General features: G+C 36.3%; 2 protein-coding genes and 1 pseudogene across 3 annotated transcripts; all 3 read right to left on the reverse strand.

Annotated features, from left to right (window-relative positions):
• Positions 1–1593: 1593 nt before the first annotated feature.
• LOC145045018 (uncharacterized) lies at positions 1594–2121 on the reverse strand. Its single transcript, XM_078993371.1, has one exon. The coding sequence runs from the start codon at positions 2119–2121 to the stop codon at positions 1594–1596; it is 528 nt and encodes a 175-aa protein (XP_078849497.1).
• Positions 2122–6320: 4199 nt separating this feature from the next.
• LOC144997654 (Ribosomal protein L1p/L10e family) lies at positions 6321–9512 on the reverse strand. 2 transcript variants are annotated; one of them, XM_078957535.1, is made up of 11 exons: positions 9345–9512; positions 8511–9225; positions 8259–8336; positions 8138–8179; positions 7928–8033; positions 7681–7751; positions 7547–7585; positions 7369–7473; positions 7176–7263; positions 7020–7066; positions 6321–6706 (listed from the first exon to the last, which is right to left on the reverse strand). In XM_078957535.1, the coding sequence occupies exons 2-11, from the start codon at positions 9138–9140 to the stop codon at positions 6629–6631; spliced, it is 1284 nt and encodes a 427-aa protein (XP_078813661.1). In that variant the 5' UTR covers positions 9141–9225; positions 9345–9512; the 3' UTR covers positions 6321–6628. The 2 variants fall into 2 exon arrangements, with proteins under 2 accessions (XP_078813661.1, XP_078813662.1); XM_078957536.1 differs by having other exon boundaries at positions 8511–9237.
• A 3830-nt stretch (positions 9513–13342) lies between these two features.
• On the reverse strand, positions 13343–14517 carry LOC145045019 (phytosulfokine receptor 1-like; annotated as a pseudogene).
• Between the last annotated feature and the right edge of the window lie 13185 nt (positions 14518–27702).

Below are 27702 nucleotides of genomic sequence, written 5' to 3' on the forward strand. Positions count from 1 at the left end.
GTGTGAACAAGAAAGTTCAGTTTTCCAATTAATTGCCGATGAGAAGTAGGATTCGTGAGAAGATATGGCATTGATGTAGTTAAATGAAGATTTAGGAAGATTTAGTGGAAGTCAAGTGGAAACATAAGTAGTATATTGCATTATACAGAAAAACAAAAGCATCATTGATATTTGATTATTGCTACTCTTGGATTCAAACCTGCATATTGAGTTTAAGATATTTAAAAATTACATACATAAAAGCTAATATTATGTATATATCTTGAATGATTAGAAATGAATGTTTATTTTCTTATAGCTATATTAATGTATGATTATAAATATATATAAAAAAATGGTATAGCTATATTCACCGTGTGATTATAATTATATTCATAACGATTATATATATATATATATATATATATATATATATATATATATATATATATATATATATATATATATATATATATATATATATATATATATATATATATATTAAAAAAATCCATTCATGTTTGTTATGAATATAAATTTAAAAAACATTCACTTGATCAGATTTAATATAAACTAATATCAAAACAAATATAACACATTCATAACTTTAAAATGCATAACAGTCCCGTGCAGCAAAAAAAAAAAATTGAGTTTTCTAGAAAGAAATTAGTTAACATGCAACATTTGATCTATAAAATATTTACCCCATAAAAATGTTTACTCTATAAGAACAAAATCAAAATCGTATATGCAATCTTCTGTCACCTTATTTTTACAAGCAAATAAACTTCAATATATTAAAAATTGGAAATCAATTTAAAATGCATTATAAGAAAGCCAAAGAATGAACAGGTAGTGATTTTACCTTTGTACGTGTCTCTTGCTGAGGGTCATTTGATGGCTAAGAGAATAAGGTGCGGGCAACTAGTTATAACATCATTTTGGTGTCACCTTACATGCCACGTCATCAATGGTGTTATAACACCAAGTGGAAAAATTGTCACCATGTTATAGCTTGTTATTACACCAACTTTTTTCCACTTTTTTATTTCTTTTTTCAAATTTCTTTTTTTTTAATTTAAACAAAAATATTTAAATATAACATAATAAATAAAACATAATGTTTAAAAATTATAAATAACATAGAATAAAAATAATTTTTAAAAATTAAAAATAACATAGAAATTAAATGACACATAACATCCAAATTCAAAAAAAAAAATTACAACACTATTCATTAAAAAAAAAAATTTAAACTAAACGCTATTTGTTATCGTTAGCGTAGAAGATATAATCCACCAAATCCTCTCGAAGTTATTTTTGTTTATTTGCGTCCTAAATGTCAACAACTCGATGCAAATACTCTGTTGTTCCTGGTTGAAATTGAACGTATCTGGGCTCCGTTGGGATATAGGTGCAATATTGTGTCCTTTATCTTCGATTACCATGTTATGCATTATGATACATGCATACATGATATATCGTAGAGTTTCTAAATCCAATGGTCGTGTTGCATGTTGAACTATATGTCACTTCGCCTTTAGCACTCCAAAAGCACGTTCCACATCTTTACGTGCTCCTTCTTGTCTTATCTTAAAGAATTTGTCTCTTTCTTCAACCGGGTGTCGGAATGCCTTCACAAATGTGGAATACTGAGGATATATTCCATCCGTAAGGTAATATCCATATTTGTATTCTTTTCCATTCACCGTAAAAAAGAGCATTTGGGGCATTTCCATTCAAAAGATCGTCGAATATTGGCGACTGATCAAGAATGTTGACGTCATTGTTGGAACCCGCAACCCCAAAAAATGCATGCCAAATCCATAAATCTTGAGAAGCAACAGCCTCTAAAACCAACGATGGCGATCCGTAATGACCACTAGCGTATTGCCCTTTCCATGCTACCGGACAATTTTTCCATTTCCAATGTGTGCAATCAATGCTTTTGATCAATCCGGGAAACCCATGGCGTTCTTCATGCGCCGCATACAATTCTTGCAAATCATGCAACGAAGTTTTCCACAAATACACATCTCCAAATGTTTCAAAAACACCCCTTGACAATGTATACAAACTTTCTCTTGCGGTTCTTTCGGACATTCTCATATAGTCGTCAATGGTATCGGGTGACTCCCCCATAGCCATCAAACGAATGGTCGCAGCATATTTTTGTAACGTTGTAAATCATCGTCTACCTCTAGCATCATATCTCAATTGAAAAAATTCATACCTAAATATAAATTAACTACAGTTTAAAAATATATTTGTTGTAAAATTAAAGAAACATGTAGTACATTCGTATTTATTGTATAAAAGTATAGTAAAGAAGCGATACCGGCTTTCCTACTAAAACAAAATCTTCTTTTGAAGTCCTTCGACTCGTATACACAATTATCCGCAAAGTAATCGCGATATAGATGTTTGTGTCCTTACTCATGATTTCTGTTTAACATCGCGCGTCTTGTTAGGAACGGGGCTGGGTCTAGTTGTAGCAGATCGGTAGTATCATAATGATACGTCATCCTGAAGAAAACATCATCATCGGACGAGTCGAAAGGATCCATAATTTTTTTGAAAATAATTGAAATTATATAGAGAGAAAGAGAGAAGTTATGTGTAAAAAATTGACTAAACTGCACAAATGGTCCTTGTGGTTAGCTGAAAATTACCACTTTGGTCCAAAAAGGTTTGGAATAGCACCAGAGGTCCAAACTTTTCATTTTGTTACGATTTTTTTCCAACTTCTATTGATATTTTTATAATGACGATTTTGTCCTTATCTTTTTCTTTTTCAGTTTATTTATTTAATTAAAATACTTTTTCAATTAAAAAAGAATGAAAATCTCTCTCTCTCTCTCTCTCTCTCTCTCTCTCTCATAATCATATATCACCATAGCAGTAAACCCTTCAATAGCCTATATCTGGAACAAAATTGAGAAATGGAATTAGAACAAATGTGTGTGAGGAACAGAGCACTGAATATGACTTCCAAGGACGAGAGCTTAGTCATCGCGTCGAAGGTGGTAAATGAATGGGAGATCCGGCCAGATGAGGCAAATCTTCGATTTTTTTTTCATTTTCGTTCTTGAACGTGTTTCTTGATTTCCAATAACAACCACCAGTTCTTGTTCTTGAAAAACAGATCTTGAAACCACTTTCGTTGTTCATGGCATGTTCTACAGTAGAGATTTTGTTGTACACGGATTAGATGGCAATCTTCCCAAATCAGAATCGAAAACCCATAAAGCTAGGGTTTTGATAAGAAAGGGGTGAACATATCTGTTTTCTGGATTTGTTCTTGAACCCAGATGTTTTCAGTATTTGATTTGGGGATTCAAATATTTGTTCTTGAAGATCATTTCAAAAAACATGTTTCCATATCTGTTTTAAGGATTTGTTCTTGAACCCAGATCTAAACATGATATGTGCTTAAACCCAAATATGAACATGATGTTCTTGAAACTCATTTGGACCTGCAAACTGAAGATGAACCATCAATTTCAAGAAATCTTATTTATGTGTATGTTCAAGAAAAGGAGAGAACTAAGATTTCTAAACCCAAAAAATAGATGAAGTTTAGAAAAGGAAAAAGAAGGGTAGTGGATACGGTTGGTGATGGTGGAGTGAGTCATCTGGGGTGGTGGCAGTCGGCGTTTCCAACTGCTTTTCGAGGTTTGTTTCTCTTCCTTCAGTGGTAATGTGTGCAATGGTGGGTGGATGTCGGAGCGGTAGTCGGCAGGCGGGTGGCATCAGTGATGGAGGAAGATGTGGTGGTCGAAGGAGGTGGCAGTGGGGTGTTTTGGGCTTACAACGGTCAACAGAAAAAGAGAGAAGAAACGAAGGTGGTGGCTGGTTGTCGGAACAAAAGAGAGCGGAGGGGGAACGATGGTGGATGTTGGAACGGAGGCAGCAATCTACACCCTTTGTCTTCATTTTTTTCGGCAGTCACGGTAGGATGGAAGATGGCGGTGGTTTTTGATGGAGCAAGGTTGTCATCGGTCGTTGTCAAAAAGAAAGAAACATGGTGGTCTCAAGCAAAGCAATAGCTACGGTAGGTGGTGTATACTTTGGTTTTGGGTTTGTTGTGAAATTTGAGAGAGAGAGAGAGAAAAAAAAAAGATTTTCTTTCTTTTTTTTAATTGGAAAAGTATTTTTAAGTAAATAAATAAACTGAAAAAGAAAAAGTTAAGGGCAAAATCATCATTATAAAAAAGATCAATAGAAGTTGAACCAAAATCGCAACAAAATGAAAAGTTTGGACCTTTGGTGCTACTCCAAACTTTTTTGGATCAAAGTGACAATTTTCAGCTAACCACAGGGACCATTTGTGCAGTTTAGTCGTAAAAAATTGAATAGCTAATTGGGTATTTATATAGGGAAAAAGTAATTTTAAAGTTTTTTTTATTATTAAATTGACCGTTTGATTTTAAAATCAAACGGTACAATGGTCGTTTCATCCGGTGGTAACGAACATAAGTTCTAACATGACGAGTGGCAACGTCGTTATGGCTGTCCAACTCAGCCCATAACGAGCAATTCATGTCCCATACCACATGCTCTAATGATATAAGTATCTTTTTTTTTTTCTAATTTCACCCCCTTATGTGACTTTTTTGTCTTTTGTTGTTTTTTTTTGTTTTTTTCCTTTTTTTTTAATTTTGTAATTTTTTAATTTTATTATTATTATTATTATTATTATTATTGTTAATATAAATTTCGAACAACATTTTAAAATTCGGCCGACATAATAAAATTCGAACGACTATTTAAAACGGAACAAAAGCAAAGTTTGTATTTATTTATCACGATGTATTAATTGGTTTGGTATTACATTTGTGTGGTGCATTATACAGATTGAAAGTAAAATTTTTACTTTTGTTCTATTTTATATAGTCGCTCGAATTTTATAATATCGTCAGAATTTATAATGTTGTCCGGATTTTTTATGGTTATTGAAAACAACAACAACAACAACAACAACAACAACAACAACAATAATAATAATAATAATAAAAGAAAAAACAACAAAAAACAAAAAAGGAAAGAAAAAAAATGATATCAAATCAAAAGTAAAAGGTTGATTATATTTGATTTTAAGGGGTAAAATTAGTTAAGAAAAATACTTATAGCACAATCCCCATTTGATTTGTGTATCTTTTACGCAAAACATCTTATCACAATCATCATTGATGGGTCTTCATCAAGCTATTGGCTACATCAAGCCACCCACTTCACCATTATAGAATCATTAAACATGATTCCCACGCATATCAGATGAGACTAATTAGTAATGAATCACTTATAATTTTAATAATAGTAAACTGAAATTAATATCATAAAATAGCTTCTGGAAATCAAAACACGAACTAGAAGAAAAAAAAATACAAACAAGAATAGTAATCATAACTTTAGAACATCAGAGTCACAATCGGTGTGCAGTCCTAATATTGTCATAGCACCACCACCATCGCCGCCAACATACCTCCAGCACCGTTGTTTCACCCTCCCTTCTCGATCTCTCTTTGAATCCTCTTGTACTCTCTCATATGTTTGGCATTTTTAGATGATCATAAAACTTTTATATGACCAAATAAGCGAAAACATAAAACCTCTCTCTCTAGAACATTGACTTGAATACCATTGTTGGGTTATGATGATCGGAAGAGCACAAAGCAGCAAAAACATAAAAAATAGAACTTGATCATCATGACCCATTATATATCTTGTTCTAACAACCTTTTAGCAGCGAAAACATAAAAAATAGAACTCGAATACCATTGTTGGGTTATGATGATCTAATAATTAATTAACAAACTAGTCTCTTTTACTTTTCTTTTGTCATCTTATACTTAAATCACACATTGCATGTAATCCAAAATATGGAAAGTCATTAACTTGTGACTTTGAGTATAATTCCAACCAATAGGGTTCTTGCTGATTTGTCAAATTCTTATGACAATTCACCTCTCTTATGTCCTTAATCAAAACCTTCAATTTTTTTAAACCAATGTTGGATCTTTGGATTAGGTGTTCCTAAAAAGCAATACAGCTACTACTCACAAAATGACATTTAGCCGCACACTTCAATAACATCTTTTTTATGCCACTATAGTGACTATATTTGGCGCTTAACGTTTTATATTAAGGGTAAAATTTGGTTTAGCAATGGGTATTTGTAGCTCATGCATCAAGATTTGTATATTGATTGAAGATACATTCTGATTTGATGATGTTATGAACATTTATTTGTAAGTCCATCTGTTGTTATGTTAAGTTGAGTAAAAACGTGCAATTTAGGGCAAGGCCAGGAAGGCATTAAAATATCAAAGCAAGCGATATGAGATGTAAAAACGTGGAGTTTAGTATAACAGCCATTAGCCAGTTTGGAAGCAAAACCAAAATTTCCATTACACTTATCAGTCAAAGTCAAACAGGAATGAGTATGGATTATTAGTTTGTTAGGACTTTAGGAGTAGTAAACAAACAAATACCATCATCCAAAATGAAGATTATGCAACCACTCTCTCTCTCTCTCTCTCTCACACACACCTTGTGTGTAAGGTGTGTGTAAGAAGTGCAAGCACAGCAACAGAAAGAAGAGCCTGTGAATACACCATCAAACAGGCAGGGTGGGGTGGTTTTGTTGTCATCTAAGTTGCAATTTGGTGTAACGATCTGCTGCCATTGACAATGATTGGATTGAAACGGGGAAAGATGGGCCCATCTACATCATCATCATGCATTCCGTTCCATTAAAACAAGAAAACAAAAAAACTCAATGAGTAGAAAATATAACCAGTTTACCCTTCTTCCTAGGATAACTAATAGATGACAATTTGAGAATCATAATAAACAGAAACTGTAAATGACGAGAATAAAAAATGAAGTATATGATTACTAAAATGTAACAAAACTTGATAAGAAGATGAGTGTATATGAACAGATTTTAAAAAAAGGATTTGGTAAAAGGGTAAAAAGAACTGAAAAAGTCAAATAATATGTATATTATAAAAAGACAGAGGGTAATTAGTACTAACCGTGCTGCAGATATGAAAGGTAGTGACATACCCAGCATACTTTGAACCTGTAAACAATACACACCAACCAACCAACAATATAAGAATCAGAAAGAAAAAAAAAAATTAATAGATTAATTAATTAAAGCTGGTGTGGTGGTTGGGTTTGGTGCTTACTTTTCTTTAATCCAGCAGGCTTGGCAACCAAAAGAGCATTAACAAAGGCACCCACATTTTCACATAAAGCCTCCTCGCTAAAACTCACCTGTTTCACCCAAACGCTCACTATCACCTCTTTCTTTCAGATAAAGCATCTAACTATTAGGTCATTCTTTCAAAAATATTTGTTCATGGAGTGTAGTGTAGATACCTTTCCAAGACCAACATGAACAATAGCAGACTTGTCTTTCTTAAAGTTTATGTTTTTCTTTGCTTCTTTCACTGCCCTTGAAACATCAGTCGTTACAGAACCATCCTATAAACAGCATACGGATCAGATGACACATGACATGACACAAGCAAGCAAGCAAGTAGGTTTGGAGACTCACCCTTGCATTTGGTGTTAAACGGTTGAGTTTTTTGGATATCTGACATGCCAACAAAAGATAAAATTAAAATTAAAATTACAACACATTTTAATTTTAGTTGATCAGATCAAGTTTCAAATAGTATTTTACCATACCTCTTTCCCTATACGTGGCATCAGTTGAGGAACCGCAATGCACTTGTCAATTTCTTTTATGTTAATGTTGCCTGAGAGAGAGACAGAGAGAGAAATGAGAATCATAACTAATGATATAATAATTCTACTTACGAAAATCCAATCCTCTGTGAATGTAATTTCAAATTGCAGTTGAAGACTTAACATCCAGGCTAGAGTTATCAATCAATCACATTGATATTATGAGTTAATGAAGAGTGTAAGTTACCATTTTTTATTCCTTCAATAAGATCCTCACCACCCACCAAATCAGCTCCTGCAGCTCTAGCCTCATCTGCAGCTGCTCCTTCAGCAAACACAGCCACACGCAACGCCTGCAAACACCAACCACATCAACTAATCAATCAATTCCCAAACTCCAACAATAACATCAACATATCAACATCAGGTCTGAATGAATGAATTACTACTACGCTACCTTTCCACTGCCATGAGGAAGAGACAATGACCCTGTAAGCTTCTGCACTTACAAACAATAACATAAAATGAGTCTGAGCCAACAAATTATAATAATTTTTAAATAATATTAATATACCAACCAGATCTGTACGCCGCAGATCAACAGCTAATTTTACATGGGCTTCCAAGGTCTCATCAAAATTGTGCTTCGCATTAGCCTGAATTACAAACAACAACTTACATCCATTCCATTCCAAATGCAATATGCAAATACTTACTCGTTTCAATTATTCCTTATTTTCAACCACAAACTAAAATAAAACCCCTTTATGATTGTCATAATAATATGAAATTTAAGTTCAATTTCAGTTGTGACTTTTAGCAATACACACCTTTACTAGCTGTACAGCCTCCTTAAGATCATGAACAACCTTTTGCCCTTTTGTGTTCTGTGACTGATCCACCTTGATCAAACTAGGGAACGGGATTTTTTGTTCTTCAACCCTAAAAACTCTCCTCATTACGCCACGATTATCTGACTCAATCTTCATCCTCTCTGCCTCCATTTCCTTATTCGTCCTCTCCACTTCACCAGCATCATCCTGCATTTTATCTTCCGGCAATGGCGCCACCCTTTTGGGGTATGAAACCGCAGGTAATGAATTCAAATCCTTCACAAATCGAACATCTTCGCGGCTCCAACCTCTAGACTCCACGTTGCCCTGTGGTTGCGGGTTATGCGTAGTCGCGTCGGATCGTTCATGACTCGTGGGTTCTTGGAGTACGGGTGGGTCTTTGGGTTTGATGGGGTAAGAGACCGGCTGAACAGAGAAAGGTTGAGGTCTGTTCCGATTGTTTTCATTTGGCGAGGGATTTGTGTCTGGTTGTAACGACGAAGAAGATGAACAGAGGGATCTGCGAAGCCCTGGAGACGAAAACTTTGTCGATGACCAACTTCCAATCATAGCAGAGGAAAAGCAGTGGCGGCGAGCTTGAGAGAGGAGGCGTTCAAAGGCCGCCATGGGAATGGCGATGGCGATGGTGATGTTAAACTTGCAACAGGGAAGCGAAGGAAGGGTTTAAGGAGGTTGAAGACGAGGATGTTTTCTGAAATGTGAGCTAAAAATTCTTTTATACCAAACACTATATATCTGATAGTCGATTTTCAGGGGAAAAAAACATCTTCAACTCGATTTCCAGATGAAAAAGGAAAAGAAAACCCTTACCTGCAGAAGCTGGCGGAGGCGGGACTGGCTAAGCTGCCTGGAGGGGAAGCTGCCGGCGGCGGCGTTGCAGATTGGAGAGAGGCAGACGCTTGGAGATGGAGGAGAAAGGGGTTAGGCGGGAGAAGATTTGGGCGTCGATCGGAAAGAAAAGAAGGCTTCTGTGTTTTTTTTAGGGCATAGTTGTTTTTGGTGAGGTTTTAGAAATATTTATTAGGGAAAAATGACTAGGGTAATTAACTTTTGCGTTTTTACTTATTTTGTCCATTTTCTTTTTTTTGTATTCAATATACCATCGAACTTGTTGTTGGTGTTTACCATAGCCCTTTTGACCGGCTTTTAACCTGTGATAGCCGGTCAAAGGGTTATGGTGAACACAAACAATAAGTTCGATGGTATATTGAGTACAAAAAAAAGGAAATGGACCAAATGAGAACAAACACAACAGTTGGTTACCCTCCTGATCCATTTTCCCTTTACTCATTTACAACAAATCTCACATCATCTCCTACTGATATTAATGACTTTATGATATTCATTCTTGCTTCTCTTCAAAACATAACCTACGAAAGGACATTATTCATGCATGTACAACTTTGTAATGCACTTGAATATTTATTAGGGGAATCTTGATTAAGTAGGTGCATTTCATGACTACATTTACATTTTGTAACACTCAAAAATTTAAGCCAAATTTAAACTTTCAAAAACACGTCGAATTCGTCAAAACATTACAACATTGTTTTCAAAATACATTTATATCATGTTTTCCCAAAAACATAACACAATAGGAGGAGCTCTACGATCATGCTTTCGCCTTGCTGCGATCCCCTGAGGTACCTGAAACAATAAACTGAAACTGTAAGCCCGAGAGCTTAGTGAGTTACCCCCAAAATACCGATACACATACAGTCCACATAACCCTATCACACGTTAACATATCGTAACAAACTGAGCAAAACAGCACATAACGAGTCCACAGCTTTACAGACTGGAATACCCCTGGGCCAACAGTGTGAGTATGAAATGCATACCGGGCCCTCAGCTCACATCTGGATTGCTACCGATCCCTCAGTACGAGTCTGGAATGCCTACCGAGCCCTCAGCTCGTATTCGGAATGCCCCTAGACCTCAGTATGAGTATGGAATGCTTACCGGGCCCTCAGCTCATATCTAGAATACTCTAGGGTTTGTTGGCTAACGCACGGAGCAGTACAACCTCAACCCATCCCACATAACATATCACATGTAATAGATAATGCACATACCGGAAATCAATCAGTATCACAGGTAGTCCTACAGTCCTACCCTCAAGCGTATCAAACTAGCATGCATAACTAACTCCGAATCAACATAATACAAGAATATCATCTCCAATGGGCCGGCCTTGGTGCCTTAGACCCCCTTAGTATAGTGAGGATAACTCACCTCGCAACTGTCATCGGAAATAAGAAAGCTAAACTCCCGGGTCCAACACGAACCCCACCACTTAAAAGTACCACACAACCTTTTTCATAAATCTCCCAATCCTAAAAAAACCCCAGAATTCAATTGGTCAACCCTTGGTCCAAGTCAAAGTCCACAGTCAGAGTCAACAGTCTATGTTGACTCGACTCGCCGAGTGTCGGTCACCGACTCGCCGAGTTCTTCTCGAATTCGAGAAGTCGTGAAATCCTTGATTTGCTCGTCAAGGACCCTTTTAACTCGTCGAGTTCATATGCGGCCAAGATTTGGAAGAAGCCCTAGCCAACTCGCCGAGTTTTCTAACAACTCGACGAGTTCAAGGCAATCTTTAACAAACTCGCCGAGTTCATGGCCATCTTCAACGGACTCGTCGAGTCCCTCATTCAACTCGCCGAGTCCATGCAGTTCTTAATCCATGCAGATGCTTTTGAAGCCATGGCAAGGCCCCAGATTATAGATCCAAGCTCCTAAGGCATGTTTATCACGTAAAGTTGCAATTTTTACGTACATGCGAAGCTCTAAAGGCCTGAAATGATTAATCTAAGCTCTTTAATGGAGTTTCATACCTTAGGAGAGCTTCATCCTTGTACAACCTGGGAACTTTATGGATCTAGAGGTCAAGGGAAGTCCATATCTGATGTTACAACTTAAGATCTTAGCTTAAACATGGAGAGCCCTTCATAACACTCATCCAAGGGAGGTTCAAAGTGAAAAGAGCTTAAGGAACAACCTAATACCTTCCAGAGAGTGATGTCTGATGCAATCCCTTAGCTTCCCACAACTTCCTGGCCTTGCTTTTCCTTGCTTCTTCAAGTATTTCCTTCCAAGGTTACTCCTTCAAGCTTGGACACACCAAAGAACACACACACACGCTTTACGGTTTGAGAGGGACAAGAAGCATTAAGGGGAGGCTGGTAGAAGCCAATGATCCTTTAAATAGGGTGTAAAACCCCCATAACTTAGGGTTTCATCTGCCAGCTCCTACTTGCTGAGTCCCTTGGTGGACTCGCCGAGTAGGTCACCAAACACGCGTTCCATTCCCACTGCTACTCGGCGAGTAGGGCAACCAACTCTCCGAGTAGGACATAAGACCAATTATTCTTTAATTAAATTCATACCTGGAATTGGTACGTTACACATTTGCAATTAAATGATTTATCGTATCATGGATTCTAGACAAGTCTACAAACGAATGGAATCACAAGTGCTGTGATTTTTTAGTTTACTTAACTTTAAGATCGAACTCATGGGATAAGATACAGCATCAATATGTACAATATCATGCTGCTTTTGTAGACATATCACCATAATATTGTACATATTGATGTTGTATCTTATCCCATGAGTTCGATCTTAAAGCTAAGTAAACTCAAAAATCATAGCACTTGTGATTCCACTCGTTTGTAGACTTGTCTAGAATCCATGATACGATAAACCATTTGATTGAAAATGTAAATGTAGTCATGAAATTCGTCTGCTTAGTCAATATTCTCCTAATAAATATTCAAGTGCATTACAAAGTTGTACATGTATGAATAATGTCCTTTCGTAGGTTATGTTTTGAAGAGAAGTAAGAATGAATCTCAAAAACTCATTAATATCAGTAGGAGATGATGTGGGATTTGTTGTAAATGAGTAAAGGGAAAATGAATCAGGAGGGTAACCAACTGTTGTGTTTGTTCTCATTTGGTCCCTTTCCTTTTTTTTGTACTCAATATACCATCGAACTTGTTGTTTGTGTTCACCATAACCCTTTGACCGGCTATCACAGGTCAAAAGTCGGTCAAAAGGGCTATGGTAAACACCAACAACAAGTTCAATGGTATATTGAATACAAAAAAAAAGGGACCAAATGAGTACAAATGCAAAAGTTAATTACCCTCAAGAGTCATTTTCCCTATTTATTATTTAGGTTAAAACTTAAAAGTTTATACCAAGTCAAAATTAAAAGTAAAATCAAAATAAAATAGAACAACCCCACCCTAAGGGATAAACATGGTGCGATTTGATACAGTTTTATGGTTAAATTGAACCGCAAATCGCAACATGCGGTTTTTTAATTCTGAAAATCGTTGGGTGCGGTTTTTCAATGGTTCAATTTTGCGGTTTTTGAGTGCGGTTTCGGTTTGTACCGGTTCGGTGTCGGTTTTAAACCGAGTCACGTGGGGTTTTTTATGTTCACCGTTGTAATTTTTTTTAACCATGGTGTTTATGTGAAGATTTATGAATGTATGACATGGTGTCGTTTTTCCTCACATTTAGAAGGTGTAATTTTAAGTTGACAAAATTGCAAAAATGTTCTCTGTGGTATGCAAAATTTTGGGGTTTTAGTCCAAACCACGAGTTTTTTGGATCCATGGTCCTTTTAGAGTGGTTTGTATGTGGTTTTGGTCATTGGACTTAACTCCCGTTAAGTAGGATCTGTTAAGCCCCCTCATTTGCCTCACACTTGAGGGTAAATTCATCATTTCATATGTAAGGGACCATTTTTGCATAAACTGTTTTTTAGCTTAATTGACATTTACCCCTCATGTGCCTCACACGTACGGATTCCAATCCATTCTTGAAACTTTTGTTGATATCAAAAGATCGTTGAGGGAAAGATATGTGTTGTTTTCCTTTGATTTCTGGAAAAGAACTACTAGTTTTGATTCATGTTCTTCTTTGTTGATATCGGTTTCATCATCTTTTTCTGGATCGTCTTCTTGTCCGATTGGTGCGCGAAGGACGATCAAGAACATGAGTAAAAGAATGAATAATGTCCCGATTCCGATTCCGATTGTCATACCTGCAATTGCACCTTTGCTTTTCAAGTTCCCAAATTCCGGCCAAATGGAGCTGGTGAGGTGGTTGTTATTAAGATCAAGAAGAGGCGGGAAGCTCATAATCTAATTATACTGCAACGCGACTGCTCTGTTACTGATGTTGGGTCACCGGAAAAACAGGAAATCCAACGAACCCTCTTCCAGTGATATTTCCTAGAAACTGAGGCAAGGTAAGTGCGTGAGGTTCTTTGGTATCACTCCCGACAACGAGTTGTTGGATGGATCCAAGTAAAAAGGAGAATCAAAATCACCTAAATAAGATGGAATCGAACCTACCAAATTATTCCACGACGAATCTTATAACTGTAATTATGTTGAATCTTTTAGCCACGTAGGTATGCTGCTGGTAAGTCCACAGTTTGCAATTACAAGAGCTTTGAATGCTCTGAAACTTAATTTATCATCATCGGCTGGCAACTGTTCACCACGAAAGTTCATGGTTAGAACCAAAACGGTTAAGTTTGGACAGTGTTGAAGGATTTTCAGAGTGTTTGAGAGGTTACTGAAACTGCAATTCGAGAGGGAAAGGTAAGAAAGTGATCGGAAATTCTTGAAAGTTTCAGGGATTTCACCATGGAATCTATTTCTGGCGATATTTATAGCTCTTAAATTCCGGCAAGACGAAAGGTCGTCATGAATGGAACCGGAAAAGTTATTCGTTCCAAGATCAAGTGAGGCGAGGTTCGTCATCATGGAACAGTTAAATTCAGTCGGACCATTGAATGAATTGTTTCTTGAATTAAGAAAGAGATAACCGGTGAATTTGAGAGTGATGAAGGTATGCCACTGGAGAAACGATTCGATTGAGCTGAGAAATGAGTCAAGTTTGGAAATTTATGGAAGAAGTCTGGTAGATTCCCGGAAAGTTGGTTTGATGAAACATCCATTTAACGAATTCACAGCTAATTTATGAAGTCCAGTGGAATTAACAAATATACCAACGGGAATAGAACCATGAAAGCCATTACCAAAGAAGTCTAGTTCTTGAAGTGCAGGCAGGTTAATGCTATCAGGGAAAGCTCCATTAAAATCATTACTGCTCAAATCAAGAACTTCCAGAGGGGCGAAATGAAAGAGGGAAATTGGAAGGGGACCGATGATGATGAATCTGTAGGCCACCATCCATCGATGGTCGATTCTAGTCCATTCTTGAAACACTCTAAAGCTTTTAAATCCATTAATCCAAAAAAACAGTTTATGCAAAAATGGTCCCTTATATATGAAATGATGAATATATCCTCATGTGTGAGGCACATGAGGGGCTTAACAGATCCTACTTAACAGGAGTTAAGTCCAGGGACCAAAACCACATACAAACCACTCCAAAAGGACCATGGATCCAAAAAACTCGTGGTTTGGACTAAAACCCCAAAATTTTGCATACCACAGGGACCATTTTTGCAATTTTGTCTTTTAAGTTTTTTATATTGTTTACTTGATCACTTCATTTGCAACCCATTTCACAAGGTCATTTTTTTTTCAATTTGTGTTTAAAAGTTACAAGCTTGCAAGTTGTAGCTCATACAATGTTTACACTTTACACGTAATTATTAAGTCACAAACATAAAGTGACAAACTCACACATTATACCTAATATCTAATTATTAATTACCTTTAAGTTCAATATATAGTATATGTATAAATTATAATTTATTAGTTTTTTAAACAATGCGTATAATTGTATAATATAAATTAGTGAATTGTTTTATTGTTAATAAGCTTGCGGTGCGGTTCAGTTTTGGTGGTCCGGTTTCTAGATAAAAACTACACAGCACCAATAAATTCAGTTTTTCAAGAAAATAAAATCTGCATCATCGGTTTTTGCATTAGTTTCGGTTTTTCGATAGCGGTTTATTGCGGTTTTTCTTTTATCGGTTCGATTTTTGCTCACCCCTACACCCCATTGTGTCATTGTGTTCGATCTACCTTTGGTTCACATCTTCTTCTTCCATTTCGCCCACAACCAACGTCGGTGAGTCCCTGGCCGCTACTGTCGACGTTGGCAAGCTCGCCTCCTCACAGCAGACATCGCCTTCTTTAATTGTTGTAAGAGTTACGTTAAACCCTATTGTTATGAATTATGATTTTGGAATTGGGGATTCAGTTTGATGTAATATGTTTGTAGAAGAACTCAAAGGCTCTAATCAATCCAAACTCACAATCGTGGCATAATAAAGCTAAAGAGGTTAAGAACTCATAATCCACCATTTTTTCATATGTTTGAGTTATCGTGTCAATTGAATATGCTTTCAAGGTCTTGTTGAAGATCTGATTCATTATTGGTGATAGTCTTTGTTTAGTTCTTTTTGCTAATCAAGAGTCAAACCCCTCTAAATTATTACCCTTAATTACAACTTGTTCCTTTTGGTATTTCACCTGCAATATTATCTTTATCTCTAATTAACAGAGACAAGTTAGTAACTTTATTGTATTAATATTGGCAAATGAATAGCAAAATTCAAATAACACTAAGAAAGTCTAGCAATGGCACGAGGAATGTGTGGATCACTCGTTAGAGCTTAAAGTTGGACATAGATGCTATATTTACCTCAATATCTTTATTTTTTTTTCTCTCTCTCTTTATATATATATATATATATATATATATATATATATATATATATATATCCCCTAGTGTCCCTGCGACCTTCGACAACCTAGAAGATATAACAAAGAAACCAAATCAAAGTCTGAAAATCTGATTCACCAATCAACTATTTTTCTTTGGCCGAGGTTCTGAAATTTGAATTTGAATTTTTATGAGCTTCATTTTTCTAGTAGTTTGATCTAAGGAATGGAGAAATCAAAAGATGGGAAAGGATGAATTTAGAAAGAGAAAGAAGGGGCGATACTAAACCTAAATGGTAAGTATGTTTTTCAAAAACACCACTTTGATCAAAAACTTTGTTGTTGGTTTAATTCAGATACTCATACACATTTGAATTTTTAAGAGGTAAATAAAAGATTAAGATGTATTTTTGTAAGAGGTTATCAAACATTATATATCTGAGAAATTAAGAGGTTGATTCTTAAAATTTTCAATTAAGTGGCAAACAAACAGGTGTTTCCCACAATCATTACTTTATTTATGTTCTATACGTTGAAAAAAAAAACAATTTTAGGGTCGTGGCGTTTGAAGTTTTATCTTTTCAAAAAGATGTTCATTAATTAATAATAGTGTCATGGTGTTTGAGAAAGAATATGATGATAATTGTATTTTTTTTTAGTTACTTGTTATATCATGTATGTGTGTAATGAGTATAGTTTTGAAAGTTGAATAACATTGGGTAAATAGCTAGTAGTTTAGCAGAATCTCTTGCGGCTAGAGGAATTAGAATCCCAAATCATATGTGCTCGATATGCAATCAGGCGTATGAAACGGTTGACCTTCTTTTTGTCACATGTGAATTTGTTCAGGAGTTATGTGAACGGATTTTTTGCTGACGTAGTCAGTATTCGTAATTTCTCTAATGTGTTGAAGTTCATTGACTACGCCGCTTCGTGGAAAAATTGTCCCCGAAAGAAAAAAATTATAAATGTGATATTTTGTGTATTGAGGAATGTGTGGCTGACCATAAACGATAAAATCTTTAAAATTCGGAGCTCCATCGACAAAGGTAGTGGACAACATCATTTCTCGTTCATATGGTTGGTGAAAGCATAGGAATAAACATGGTTATGGTAGTTGGGTTGATTGGAGTTGTTCTTCATTCACACACTTGATGGTTTGAGTAATTTTCTTGAGGAAGATGATGAGTAAGGTGCTCTTTGATTTTCTGAACCAAAAATTCATGAAATCTGCGGACCACCTCTGCAACCCTCTGCAGTAGAAGAGGTGGACCAAACGGGATGCAGACTGTAATAAGAAGCATGTTTGTTTTTTTAACATCTGCATACTGCTGCGGATATTAAAAAAATAAAATAAACTAATTTTATAAATCAAAATTAGTTTTTTAATAAGGAAATTTTAATAATGTATAACATTTCGGAAAAAATTAATTATAATTCATTAAAAAATAATGATATTTTAACAAAAAAAAAACAAAGATATTTAGTAAAAAAATAATGATATTTCATCAAAAATTATCATTATTCAATATAAAAAAACGAAAAAGAATTCAACAAGAATAAACAAAAGAAACTAAAAAAAAAGTGAAAAAAAAAATTCAACAACATATAATAAAAAATTCAACAAGAAAAAAAAAAAAAAAAAAGAGGTTGGAAGAGGCAGTACAAGTGTTGCGCCAAACAGAGCACACGCATAGGTTTTTGACTCTGAAGACTTCTGAAAAACAAACAACTGCGAGATGAAAAGTGTTGCGTGTGTGCTGCGCTGCGAAGTAATAAGAGGTCTGAAGAGTTTTTTCTCAAAAAATAAACAACACCTAACCCACTATTAGAGCATATTTAGGTGGCTCAGGTTGAGGCTATGAACGAAAAGCACCAGAAGAGTGAGCGCATAGTGGGTCAAATGGCTTCCTTTGATTATGATAGCCAATGATTATTGACCCTTCATTGGAGGGTGTGGGTTCCATATGGTGGTGGTGTGCGCCAGGTTTTAATGGAGGAGGCGCATAAGCCGAGATTCTCTATACATCCCGGAGCAACAAAGATGTATAGAGATCTTCGACCTGATTATCGGTGGCCATGTTAAAACATCCCAAAAGTACGGTCCAAAATTTTCGTTTTTAAATCATTAATAAACCATAAATATCATTATCATATAAAAGTTATAAACCATGTATCTCAAAAATGTCATAACATCTATCAACATAACAAAGTGTCATATCAAATATCAGAGTAAATTTCCCAGGCTAGAAACAATGGTGTGTGTCATGTGATCATCCCGAACTATTCCCTTTGCTAGCGGAAGTACCTGAAACCAAAACTAAAAACTGTAAGCACGAAGCTTAGTGAGCTCCCCCAAACTATCACATACCATACACATAACATATAACATAAACTTTAGGACTTCGCCCAGCTGCATCAGGACGAACCCGACATCGGTCTTACCCCGACATCAGACCACGTCTGGCATTGGGCCTCGCCAGGCATCGGGCTTGCCCCGGCATACACACATCATATCATATAACATAAGCACATAACATAATCATACAAAATAAGCATATAACATTCATCGCGCTTGCCCCGACATCGGATCGAAGCCTGGAACACATAACATATAAGCTAACATGCATCGGGCTTGTCCCGACATCGGACTTAGGCCCGTAACACATAACACATAACATGCATTAATCACAAAGACATCAAGCATACATAAACACTTCTTGGGACCGCCTCAGCATCGGACCGAAGTCCGGCATATGCTAACATACATAAATGGGCCAACATTGGTGCCTTCGACCCGTTCCTACTGAAGGAAAACTCACCTCTCAAATTGGATACTGAACTCAAGCGTGAGGAATCTTTGTTGGTTTCTCTCACAACTCCCCGACTAACACTATACAACAATACTTAATCAAAAATATGAAAATCCTTCTAAGGGTAAAATGACCATTTTACCCCTGGTCAGAGTCAATGTTCTGGTCAAAGTCAACATTATGGGTTGACCAACTCGTCGAGTCAACCTTTTAACTCGTCGATCTCTTTAACTCAGAAATCCTGAAACCACGACTCAACTCGCTGAGTCGTTCTTCCGACTCGCCGAGTCCTATCAAACTGCTCATAGTGGCGACTTGGCAAATCAACTCGTCGAGTCCCTCTACAAATTCGTCGAGTTTTACCTCAAACTGGAACAGGACAACACGAACTGACTCGTCGAGTTCCCTGGTGGACTCGACGAGTCCCTGTGTCTGTTTGGCCATCTTAACTTATTAAGCCCATTTTCTCTAGATCCAAAGTCCATAGTTCGCTTGTTCACTTGAAATGATCTTTCTAAGGGTAAAGTTTCCAACTTTACCCATTGATATCCCTTCTTGAAGGGTTTAGCTAAAACCCAAATTCTTTTAGGACATAGATCTTGTCCAAATAGCCTTAATATCCCAAACTTGTAACGAACCAATTTTCAATGGAAAATTTTCATTTCTGATTAATCAAAACAATTTTCACAAACCATGAAATTCGAATGCAGTTGTTTCAAAATTCACATCAAATACGATTTTATTTTAAATCATCAGAGTGTCCCATAAAACGCCTGTGAGAGAGAGTGCATAACATGCCATCATACCTTGCCCTTGCCCTTGGGTTCAGATGTACCTGAAACAAATCCACGAATTGTAATCTAATGCTTAGTGAGTTCCCAAGAGCATACCCCACACACAATCCACATAACACATATCACATTATCTATAAGGCTGCATATATCACATAAGCCATGCATACTGACAATAAGGATGTCGTGGGATCCTCCCATGGTCTTATACCTTCATGTCATGGGCTCCCCCATGGTATTTACCTAGGAATGCCACGGGCTCCCCCACATGGTCTTACATCCAACTTCCACAGGCTCCCCCGAGGTCTTCCATGCAATAACACACATAATCAACTAGCATATCATATATCATAAAAGTATCTATCATTACTACATAACTCATACATAAACATATAAGGAGGTCGTGGGCTCCTCCTAGGGTCTTATATCATCGTGTCATGGGCTTTCCCCATGGTCTTTACCTAGGAATGCCACTGGTTCCCCCCACATGGTCTTATATCCAACCGTCACAGGCTCCTCCTGGGGTCTTCCATGCAAATATCACATAATTACTAGCATACTACTTAGCATAAAGCTAACTATCATATCATATATCTCTACTACAGCTAGTGTACCTCATATCATAAAATGGGCCAACCTTAGTGCCTTAGACCCATTGGTATGGTGAGAAGACTCATCTCTCGAAAGTTGAACTGACATGCTAAGTCCCAATTTATCCCACCTGCTGCTCTAACTTAACCGCCTATATTCATTATGTAATTAACTTGTCACAATCTCGGAATACCATAAATACCCTCAAGGTCAACCCTAGTCAACGATCAAGGTCAACGGTCCATGTTGACCTCAACTCGTCGAGTGAATCCAACAACTTGTCGAGTTAACCGAGTAACTCTTCAACTCGTCGAGTTACCTATGTAACTCGTTGAGTTCCTCAATGTCTAGAATACCGAAAAATCAAGTAGACCAAAAACTTAATCAGGCCGAAAACTTAATAGACCGAAAAATCTAGTTCCTCATCGAAATCATCCCGAAAACGGGAAAACCCTGCTCGATTCGTCGAGTCAACTAAGGAACTCGACGAGTCCTTCACTCCCTTTCAGGTTCAACCCTTTTCAGTGGGATCTAAGGTCCCAAACTCTTCCTGGTGCAGATACCACATGATGTTGCAACCTTTACGTGCATGCAAGGCCCTTCAAGACCATAACATTGAAACTAGGCTTCTTACAAGGTTTTTGTGAATGGAAAGGGGCATCAACTATATAGAGTGAGCAACTTTATGTTATTAGTGACCCAGAGGGGTCCAAATCTGGAACCATATCCTTGTGATAGGTTCAGATTCTGAGTTTGACTCCATTTTGCCCCTAAAATGGTCATTTACTTTCAAGAGAAAGGATCTAATCAACTAAAGATCAAGGTGACGACTTTATACCTCAAGATGATGGCCAACATAGAGTAGATGTCGGATCTACTACTTCTCTCCTTTCTCCTTCCTCTTCAAGCTCTAGAATCCATCTCAAAAGCCCCAAATTTCCCAACAAAAACTCTTGTGTCACTGTGGCTGCCATATGCCACCGGGTGGGTGGCTGGACTCATTTATGAAAAGAAGAGAATGTGTATGTAGTTATTTAGCCAGAAATCACAAGAGAGCCGCTACCACCACCGTAAGGTGGTGGCTAACACCTCCGGCCATCGCCTGCCGCCATAAGGGCGGCTGTGTATGTGTGTGTTTTATTATATGTGTGTGTATTTTTGTTGTATGGATGTTGTATCATTGTATCGTGGCTGGAATAATCAAGGAAAAACTCATAACCACCACCGTGAGGTGGTGATTGCCGCCTTCTGTCACCACCAACCGACGTGTTAGGCGGCGGCGTGCATTTTGTGATTGGATTATTAGTTTAGATGCTTGGACATATTCAATTTAAAATTTATAACTACCACCGTGAGCAGCTGTTTACCACCACTACCCGAGGTGGTAGTGGGTGGTGCCCGACTTATTTAACCCTAGTTGACCTAATGAAACCATAATTAACCTAAAAACCTAATTTGGATGAATTAGCTTGTAATTTGGTTCGAAACCTTAATTAGGGTTTAGAAAAACCTAATTTTGGAAATGTGTATTTTGGATTTGTCGGGCCCGCGTTTGGACCATTGGAATTGAATTATAAATTACACCCAATCACACCATTTGATTTACCTAGTAGAATGATGGACTTGATGGATGAATTCCTTAATGGGTTGAGTAAGAAACACTTAACCCTAATCGTCATTTTATGTGAAAACCCTAATTTTGCTTGGGCCTTGAGTTAGACTTTTCTATTGGGCTTTGGTGATTGGGCTATTGATGGGGCATCCAAGAATAAGTATATGGACTAGAATATTTGGATAGGCTTTGGGGTAAGGCCCATGTGAGGGGTTTGGGCCCAATTTGGAAAAGTGGGTCATGTGTTGGGCTTTGGTCCATTGGTTGACTTTTGGGCCTTTGGAGTGTGAGTTGGGCCTTGGCTTGGAACCCAAATATCAATTGGGTGTTGTTTTGATGTTGATAGTTGGGGATATGTCATCCAATAAATAGGGTTTCATCCATGGGACTTCAGTAGTGTGAGGTGAGTCTTCCTTACTATACTCAAGGGTCGAAGGCACCATGGCCAACCGTTTTGGATTGTTATCCTGATATGTATATGCTCGAGTATCGTATGATCTGTTAGATCGGTATCCTGGTTGTCACAAATAGGAATTTGGATGCCTGTAACTGTTGGATTAGTGTCTAAGTCCATAACTATTTTGGTATGTACTTGACCCGATGGTGCATGGTCCTTTTGGGTTGCCTTCACCAAAGCAACTTGATTGGAGAAATAAATAAAGAGAGAGAGGTTATTATGATTTATTAATATGTTATAAGAATAATATATTAAGGGAGAAATCATATTTGTTTAATTAATATTGGTCAATAATTAATTAGGAATTAATTTTGTGATCAAGTGTAATTAATTAAACTAGAGGGGCTGATTTGTAATTATGTGATAGTTACAAAATAAGGTAAGGATTATCTTAAATATAGGGTGAACGAATTTAAGGAGATAATGCCTTAGAATTCGACTAGGATAAGGGTTTCTAAGACTTATCTTATGGTTACTTGGTGGGCAAGCAACTAGATAAGGATAAGGATTAAAACCCTAATCTTTACACCTATATAAACCCCCTAAGGCTCATGAATTCATATAAGCCTTCCCAAGAAGTCCTAAGGACGAATTCCTACCTCTCTCCTCTCTCTTTATACCTTCTCCATTTGCTCTTGGTGTTTGTAAGCCATTAGAGGAGTGACACTTGTGACTCTAAGCCTTCCAAAGTCAATTCAATGAGGAATTAGGATTGTTATTGCTACATAACAATCAAGGTAATATCTTAAACCTAATTATATGTTAATATCGATTTCCATATGCTAGAATTAGGGTTTATAGTCTTGGATTCAAAGCATGTACAATAGAGAAACTTAGATCCAAGCATTAGGGTTTGTATGAGCACATAGAATGTCTTATGACCAAAACCCATCAGTGGTATCAGAGCCTAGGATGGTTTCAATTGTATTGATGCATTGTATATCTAAAAAAATCGATTTTTTGGTGTTCTAGAGGCTGGACTCGCCGAGTCCATAGCTGAAATCGCCGAGTCCAGGGTGACTCGACAAGTCCAGGCTTGACTCGACGAGTCAACTCGTCAGATAGTGCTTATCTCGGGATTTCTTGCTGTTTTTGCATATGGATAGTTACCTTATCATGTTAGATCAATATTAATCCGATTATATGATATATTTGACTATATTTTTGATCTAAATGAAGATATTTATCAATTAATAAGATATTTGTTTCCTTATAAGATAATTGATTAATTATTTTGAGTAAATTGATAAATTGTTTTGCAAGAAATCATTAAATAAATCAAATATGGATAATTATGTGATTAAATGTTAATTTAAAATTATTTGTTATTTGATCCTTGTTGTTATGAAAAGTTTCATATTTTCCCCTTAGGTTTTATAGTTTAAATTTGAACCCAAAAGTTTTGAAGTTTTGAAATTTAAATAGTTAAAACCCTAATGTTTTGAAAAGGGTTTCAAAACTTGCCCTCAAGTTTTGGTATTTAAAAGTTGATTAGGAATGTTAAATTCTAAAACCCTAGTAATGTTTTGAAAAGTTTAAATCACTCCCTTATGATTTTATTAATTGATTAAGGTGTATAATTAAAAAAGATTTAATAAATCCATAAAAGTTTAGGTTTACAATTTAATTGAATTAAAAGTATAATTGTTAAATTTGATCACCTAATATTTTAAAAGTGTAATATGCACCCTATACTATATATAACACTAAAAGTCTAACATTATATATATGTATGAGTAAAAGTCAGTCTTACCGTTAGTAGGCCTCATTCACGAAGCTGGTCTATAAGGGGTGTTTAAGGAAATTGCCTATAATATGGCGATTGAATGGGTATCCACTCTTACCCACCGCACTCTTGACTAGTGGAGGGTCGTTAGCCGAACGGGTAGGATAGGACGAAACCTTCCATTATAAGTATAATGAAATACAAAGTAACTAAATGTTTTGCAAATTCCCAATCTTAGTTACTTAGGCAAAAGTGAATTGATGCGATTCCATGAAATTACATTTTGTGCCCTTGCGAAGACGTTAGTGGAGCGTGTGTGGTTTACCGGCACACTAAATGGTTCTAAGCAAAGGTAGCAAAGGGTGACTCAATGTTTGTCATAGTTCGGTGGAGCGTGTGTGGTTTATCGGCACATCGAATAGGTGATTGTAACATGTGAGGGCACCATGTAGTTTGCATGGTTATTCACACCCGCTTTGTGATCCTCGGCATCCCAGTCACAAACAAGAGGGGCATATCGAGATTTAAACATGCCATTGAAATGTTCAATGAATCTCAAAGGATCTAGGAGTTTTCATAGATTTAAAACTTAAATTTCTTTTTCGTTTTTCATGGTGGAAATTAGTGAATCGTCATTCACTTACCTTCAAATATTCTGCAACTAGATTACGACATCCCTTTTCTAGGTTGTAGCGTATTGTGTTGGGTCCTAGCCTTAGTATCTCATTTGGGTGATTTACTAAGGACTCAATCAATCGATCAACTAACTTGAATTTGTTTCTCCCGTTTTGTAGATGCCAAAGTTCGACAACTATGGTCTTCCCAAATCCCGTGGAACAAGCATTCCACATGAAGATGATATTCCATGATTTGATCGAGGAACAAGAAATCATGCTTCACTTCCTACTCCTCCTCCAATTATTCTCCCTAACCCACAGGATTGTAAAATTGAAAGGTTCAATATCACTCAAGCCCTTTTGGCAAGTAAACATAAAGAAGGAAAGTCGGTGTGTGCACACGTCTTAGGGATGAAGTCACACATTGATAGGTTAAGAATGATGGGATCCGTTGTCGGTTAAGAGATGGCTGTTGATTGGGTTCTTCAGTCACTTCCTAACTCGTATAGTGAGTTCGTAAGAGAGTACTATATGATGAACCACGACATGACCCTTATTGATCTCACCGATATGCTTATTGCTGCCGAATCAGCAATGGTTTGGCGAAATAGAAAAGCAAAGTTGATTGGTGAATCTGCCTTCAAGACCTCTATGGATATAGACAATGGCAATGAAAGACATGAAATGATCGAAAAGTTTGATCATAAGAGAAAGGCGATGTTTGAAGTAGTTCCATGTGTTGTTCCTAAAGAGTCAATTTGTTTTTATTGCCAAGAGAAGGGGAATTGGAGACGAAGTTGTCCTATTTACTTAAGAGATCTAAGAGATGGGAGATTCAAAAGTATGACTACGCTTCAGGTAAAATCCACTATCTAACTCCGTTAAGTTCCTATTCATTGATTCTTAATACATGATGTGATAAGATTGCATTTGAATGTTTTGTAGGATCGGTGAAAAGAAAGGAAGCTTGATAAGAGAGCAAGATGAATCTAATCACAAGAGATGGATCTCGATCGCATGGACTTGAAGATTGGATTTTGAGCTTAGATAGTTATGATAGAAATTTTCCTTTTACATAGTTTTCAATAGATTTTGCATTGTAAGGACAAATGTTTTTCCGCTGCTTTTATAAATAAAATAAATTTTGACTTATTTATTTATTTGTTTACTTCCTTGCAATGAAATCGTTATGAAAATTGATGTTTGCATATTTCTACAACGAATGGATATGATTCTTAGTTATGTTATTTATGGAAATGTCGAGAATTTACCAAATATGGAGAGTTTCTCATCGCCCAAAGTTTCAATTGGACTGAAATTTGGAATCACGCAACTTGGTTGCATGATGAATGAGAAATTTCATATTTTGAAATTAGACAAATTCTTTGACAAAGTGTCAAGTGAAGGACTAGGAGATCGAGTACACAAAGTTGTGTGCTGATCAAGTTCACCATAAGAGTGATAAAGATATTCGTCATGATTTGCTAAAGGTTTAGTAAATATGATTATACTTATAAGATTAAGTGTAATTTGGAATTGATTAAAAGGTTTAAATCAATAGCAAAACGAATAAGAAGAATCAAGTAGGCAGAAAGATAAAAGTTTCTCCATTCTAAGAAGAAGGGAGAGTACCTTTTATGCTTTATGATAGGTCTTTATGATTAAGAACCATATCTTAATTGATTCTATAAGTGAGTCTTAGTACAATTGCATGTCTAAGTAGAGGAATCAAGAATTGAAGAAATGGTTAAATCAAAAGTCAATCATAATTCGTTCCAATAACAAGTCTTAAAGTTAAGATTGTGACAATGAGTAAAAAGTATTAAGAAGGTTTATAACATTCATCAAATATGGAAAGTTGTGATGTCTTGGATAAGACAAAGGCCAACTAGGACCAATTTATGAAGTGTTTTGATAAAAACTACACTAACTCTTGAATATTTGTTTGTCAAGAATTGTTTATTGATAAAAGAATCTTATATGTCAAGGAGTCAGTGGGAGCCTTAATGGTCTTGAAAGGTTTCAAGAACAAGTCAAATGAACCTTATTGATCATCACTAGCACATGAGTTGAGGTTTACAACCTATCATGTTGATATTATTTTGTTTCTGTGCTGTTTCCAATTGAGTTAATTATACATGTGAGTTCTATGAGTTCTCATTTTGAACGCGTAAAAGGCAAGGCACCTTGATCAATGAAAGGTACATTGATAGGAAAAAGGTGAGATGCTTAACTACTTGGAAGACGTGGTGGGCAGCTGTGCTACCATAAGGCAAGAAATCAAGATTAAGAAAGTTCGGTCCATATGAGTTTGAATTTGTCGTAAACTTTGGTTTTAACAAATTCACATGGATAGAAACACATACACCGTTTAAATCTAAGTGTCATAAGATTTCCTTCTTCGTGAAAATGATTGTGAGGAAATGCTTTCATTAAGAAAGATTTTAAGAAGATAGTGATTGTAAAATTGCATTCTTGAATTCGATCATGGTTATGGTATCCCTTTCCATAATTTGAATTGTGAGGTTTGACAATTAGTCTTTATTGTTTAGACACACATATGAACTATCGAAGGCAAATGTGTACAAGTTCAAGAAGCCTTGATAAAAGATTATCAAATCATTAAGTATTAGAAACATGGACTTAAGAAATTCAATAGGTATTGTTTTTCTGAAAGTTAAGATGTTTATGAATACATGTCGAAGCTAGTGGGAGCATAAGTGTTATGTTTTATAGTAATCATCGTGATAGTGGGAGCATAAAAGTTATGATTGTATGATTATTATGGAAAGTATTGCAAGTTGACCATATTAATTATAGAAAAACAAGAGTTATACCTTGCAAATTCGTAAGGGTTGTAAAGTTGTTTTGCTATAATTAAGGGAGAGAATATTATG

The sequence above is a fragment of the Lactuca saligna genome, chromosome 5 (assembly GCF_052625555.1).
Source record: "Lactuca saligna cultivar CGN05327 chromosome 5, ASM5262555v1, whole genome shotgun sequence".
In the NCBI taxonomy this organism is placed as follows: Eukaryota; Viridiplantae; Streptophyta; class Magnoliopsida; order Asterales; family Asteraceae; genus Lactuca; species Lactuca saligna.

Coding starts and splice junctions, on each gene's coding strand:
- LOC145045018 (XM_078993371.1), bottom strand. CDS start 2,121: ATGGGGGAGTCACCCGATACCATTGACGACTATATGAGAATGTCCGAA.
- LOC144997654 (XM_078957535.1), bottom strand. CDS start 9,140: ATGGCGGCCTTTGAACGCCTCCTCTCTCAAGCTCGCCGCCACTGCTTT. Junction 8,180..8,258: donor ATCTGCGGCGTACAGATCTG/GTTGGTATATTA, acceptor TTGTAAGTGCAG/AAGCTTACAGGGTCATTGTC. Junction 6,707..7,019: donor CCTTTCATATCTGCAGCACG/GTTAGTACTAAT, acceptor ATGATGATGTAG/ATGGGCCCATCTTTCCCCGT.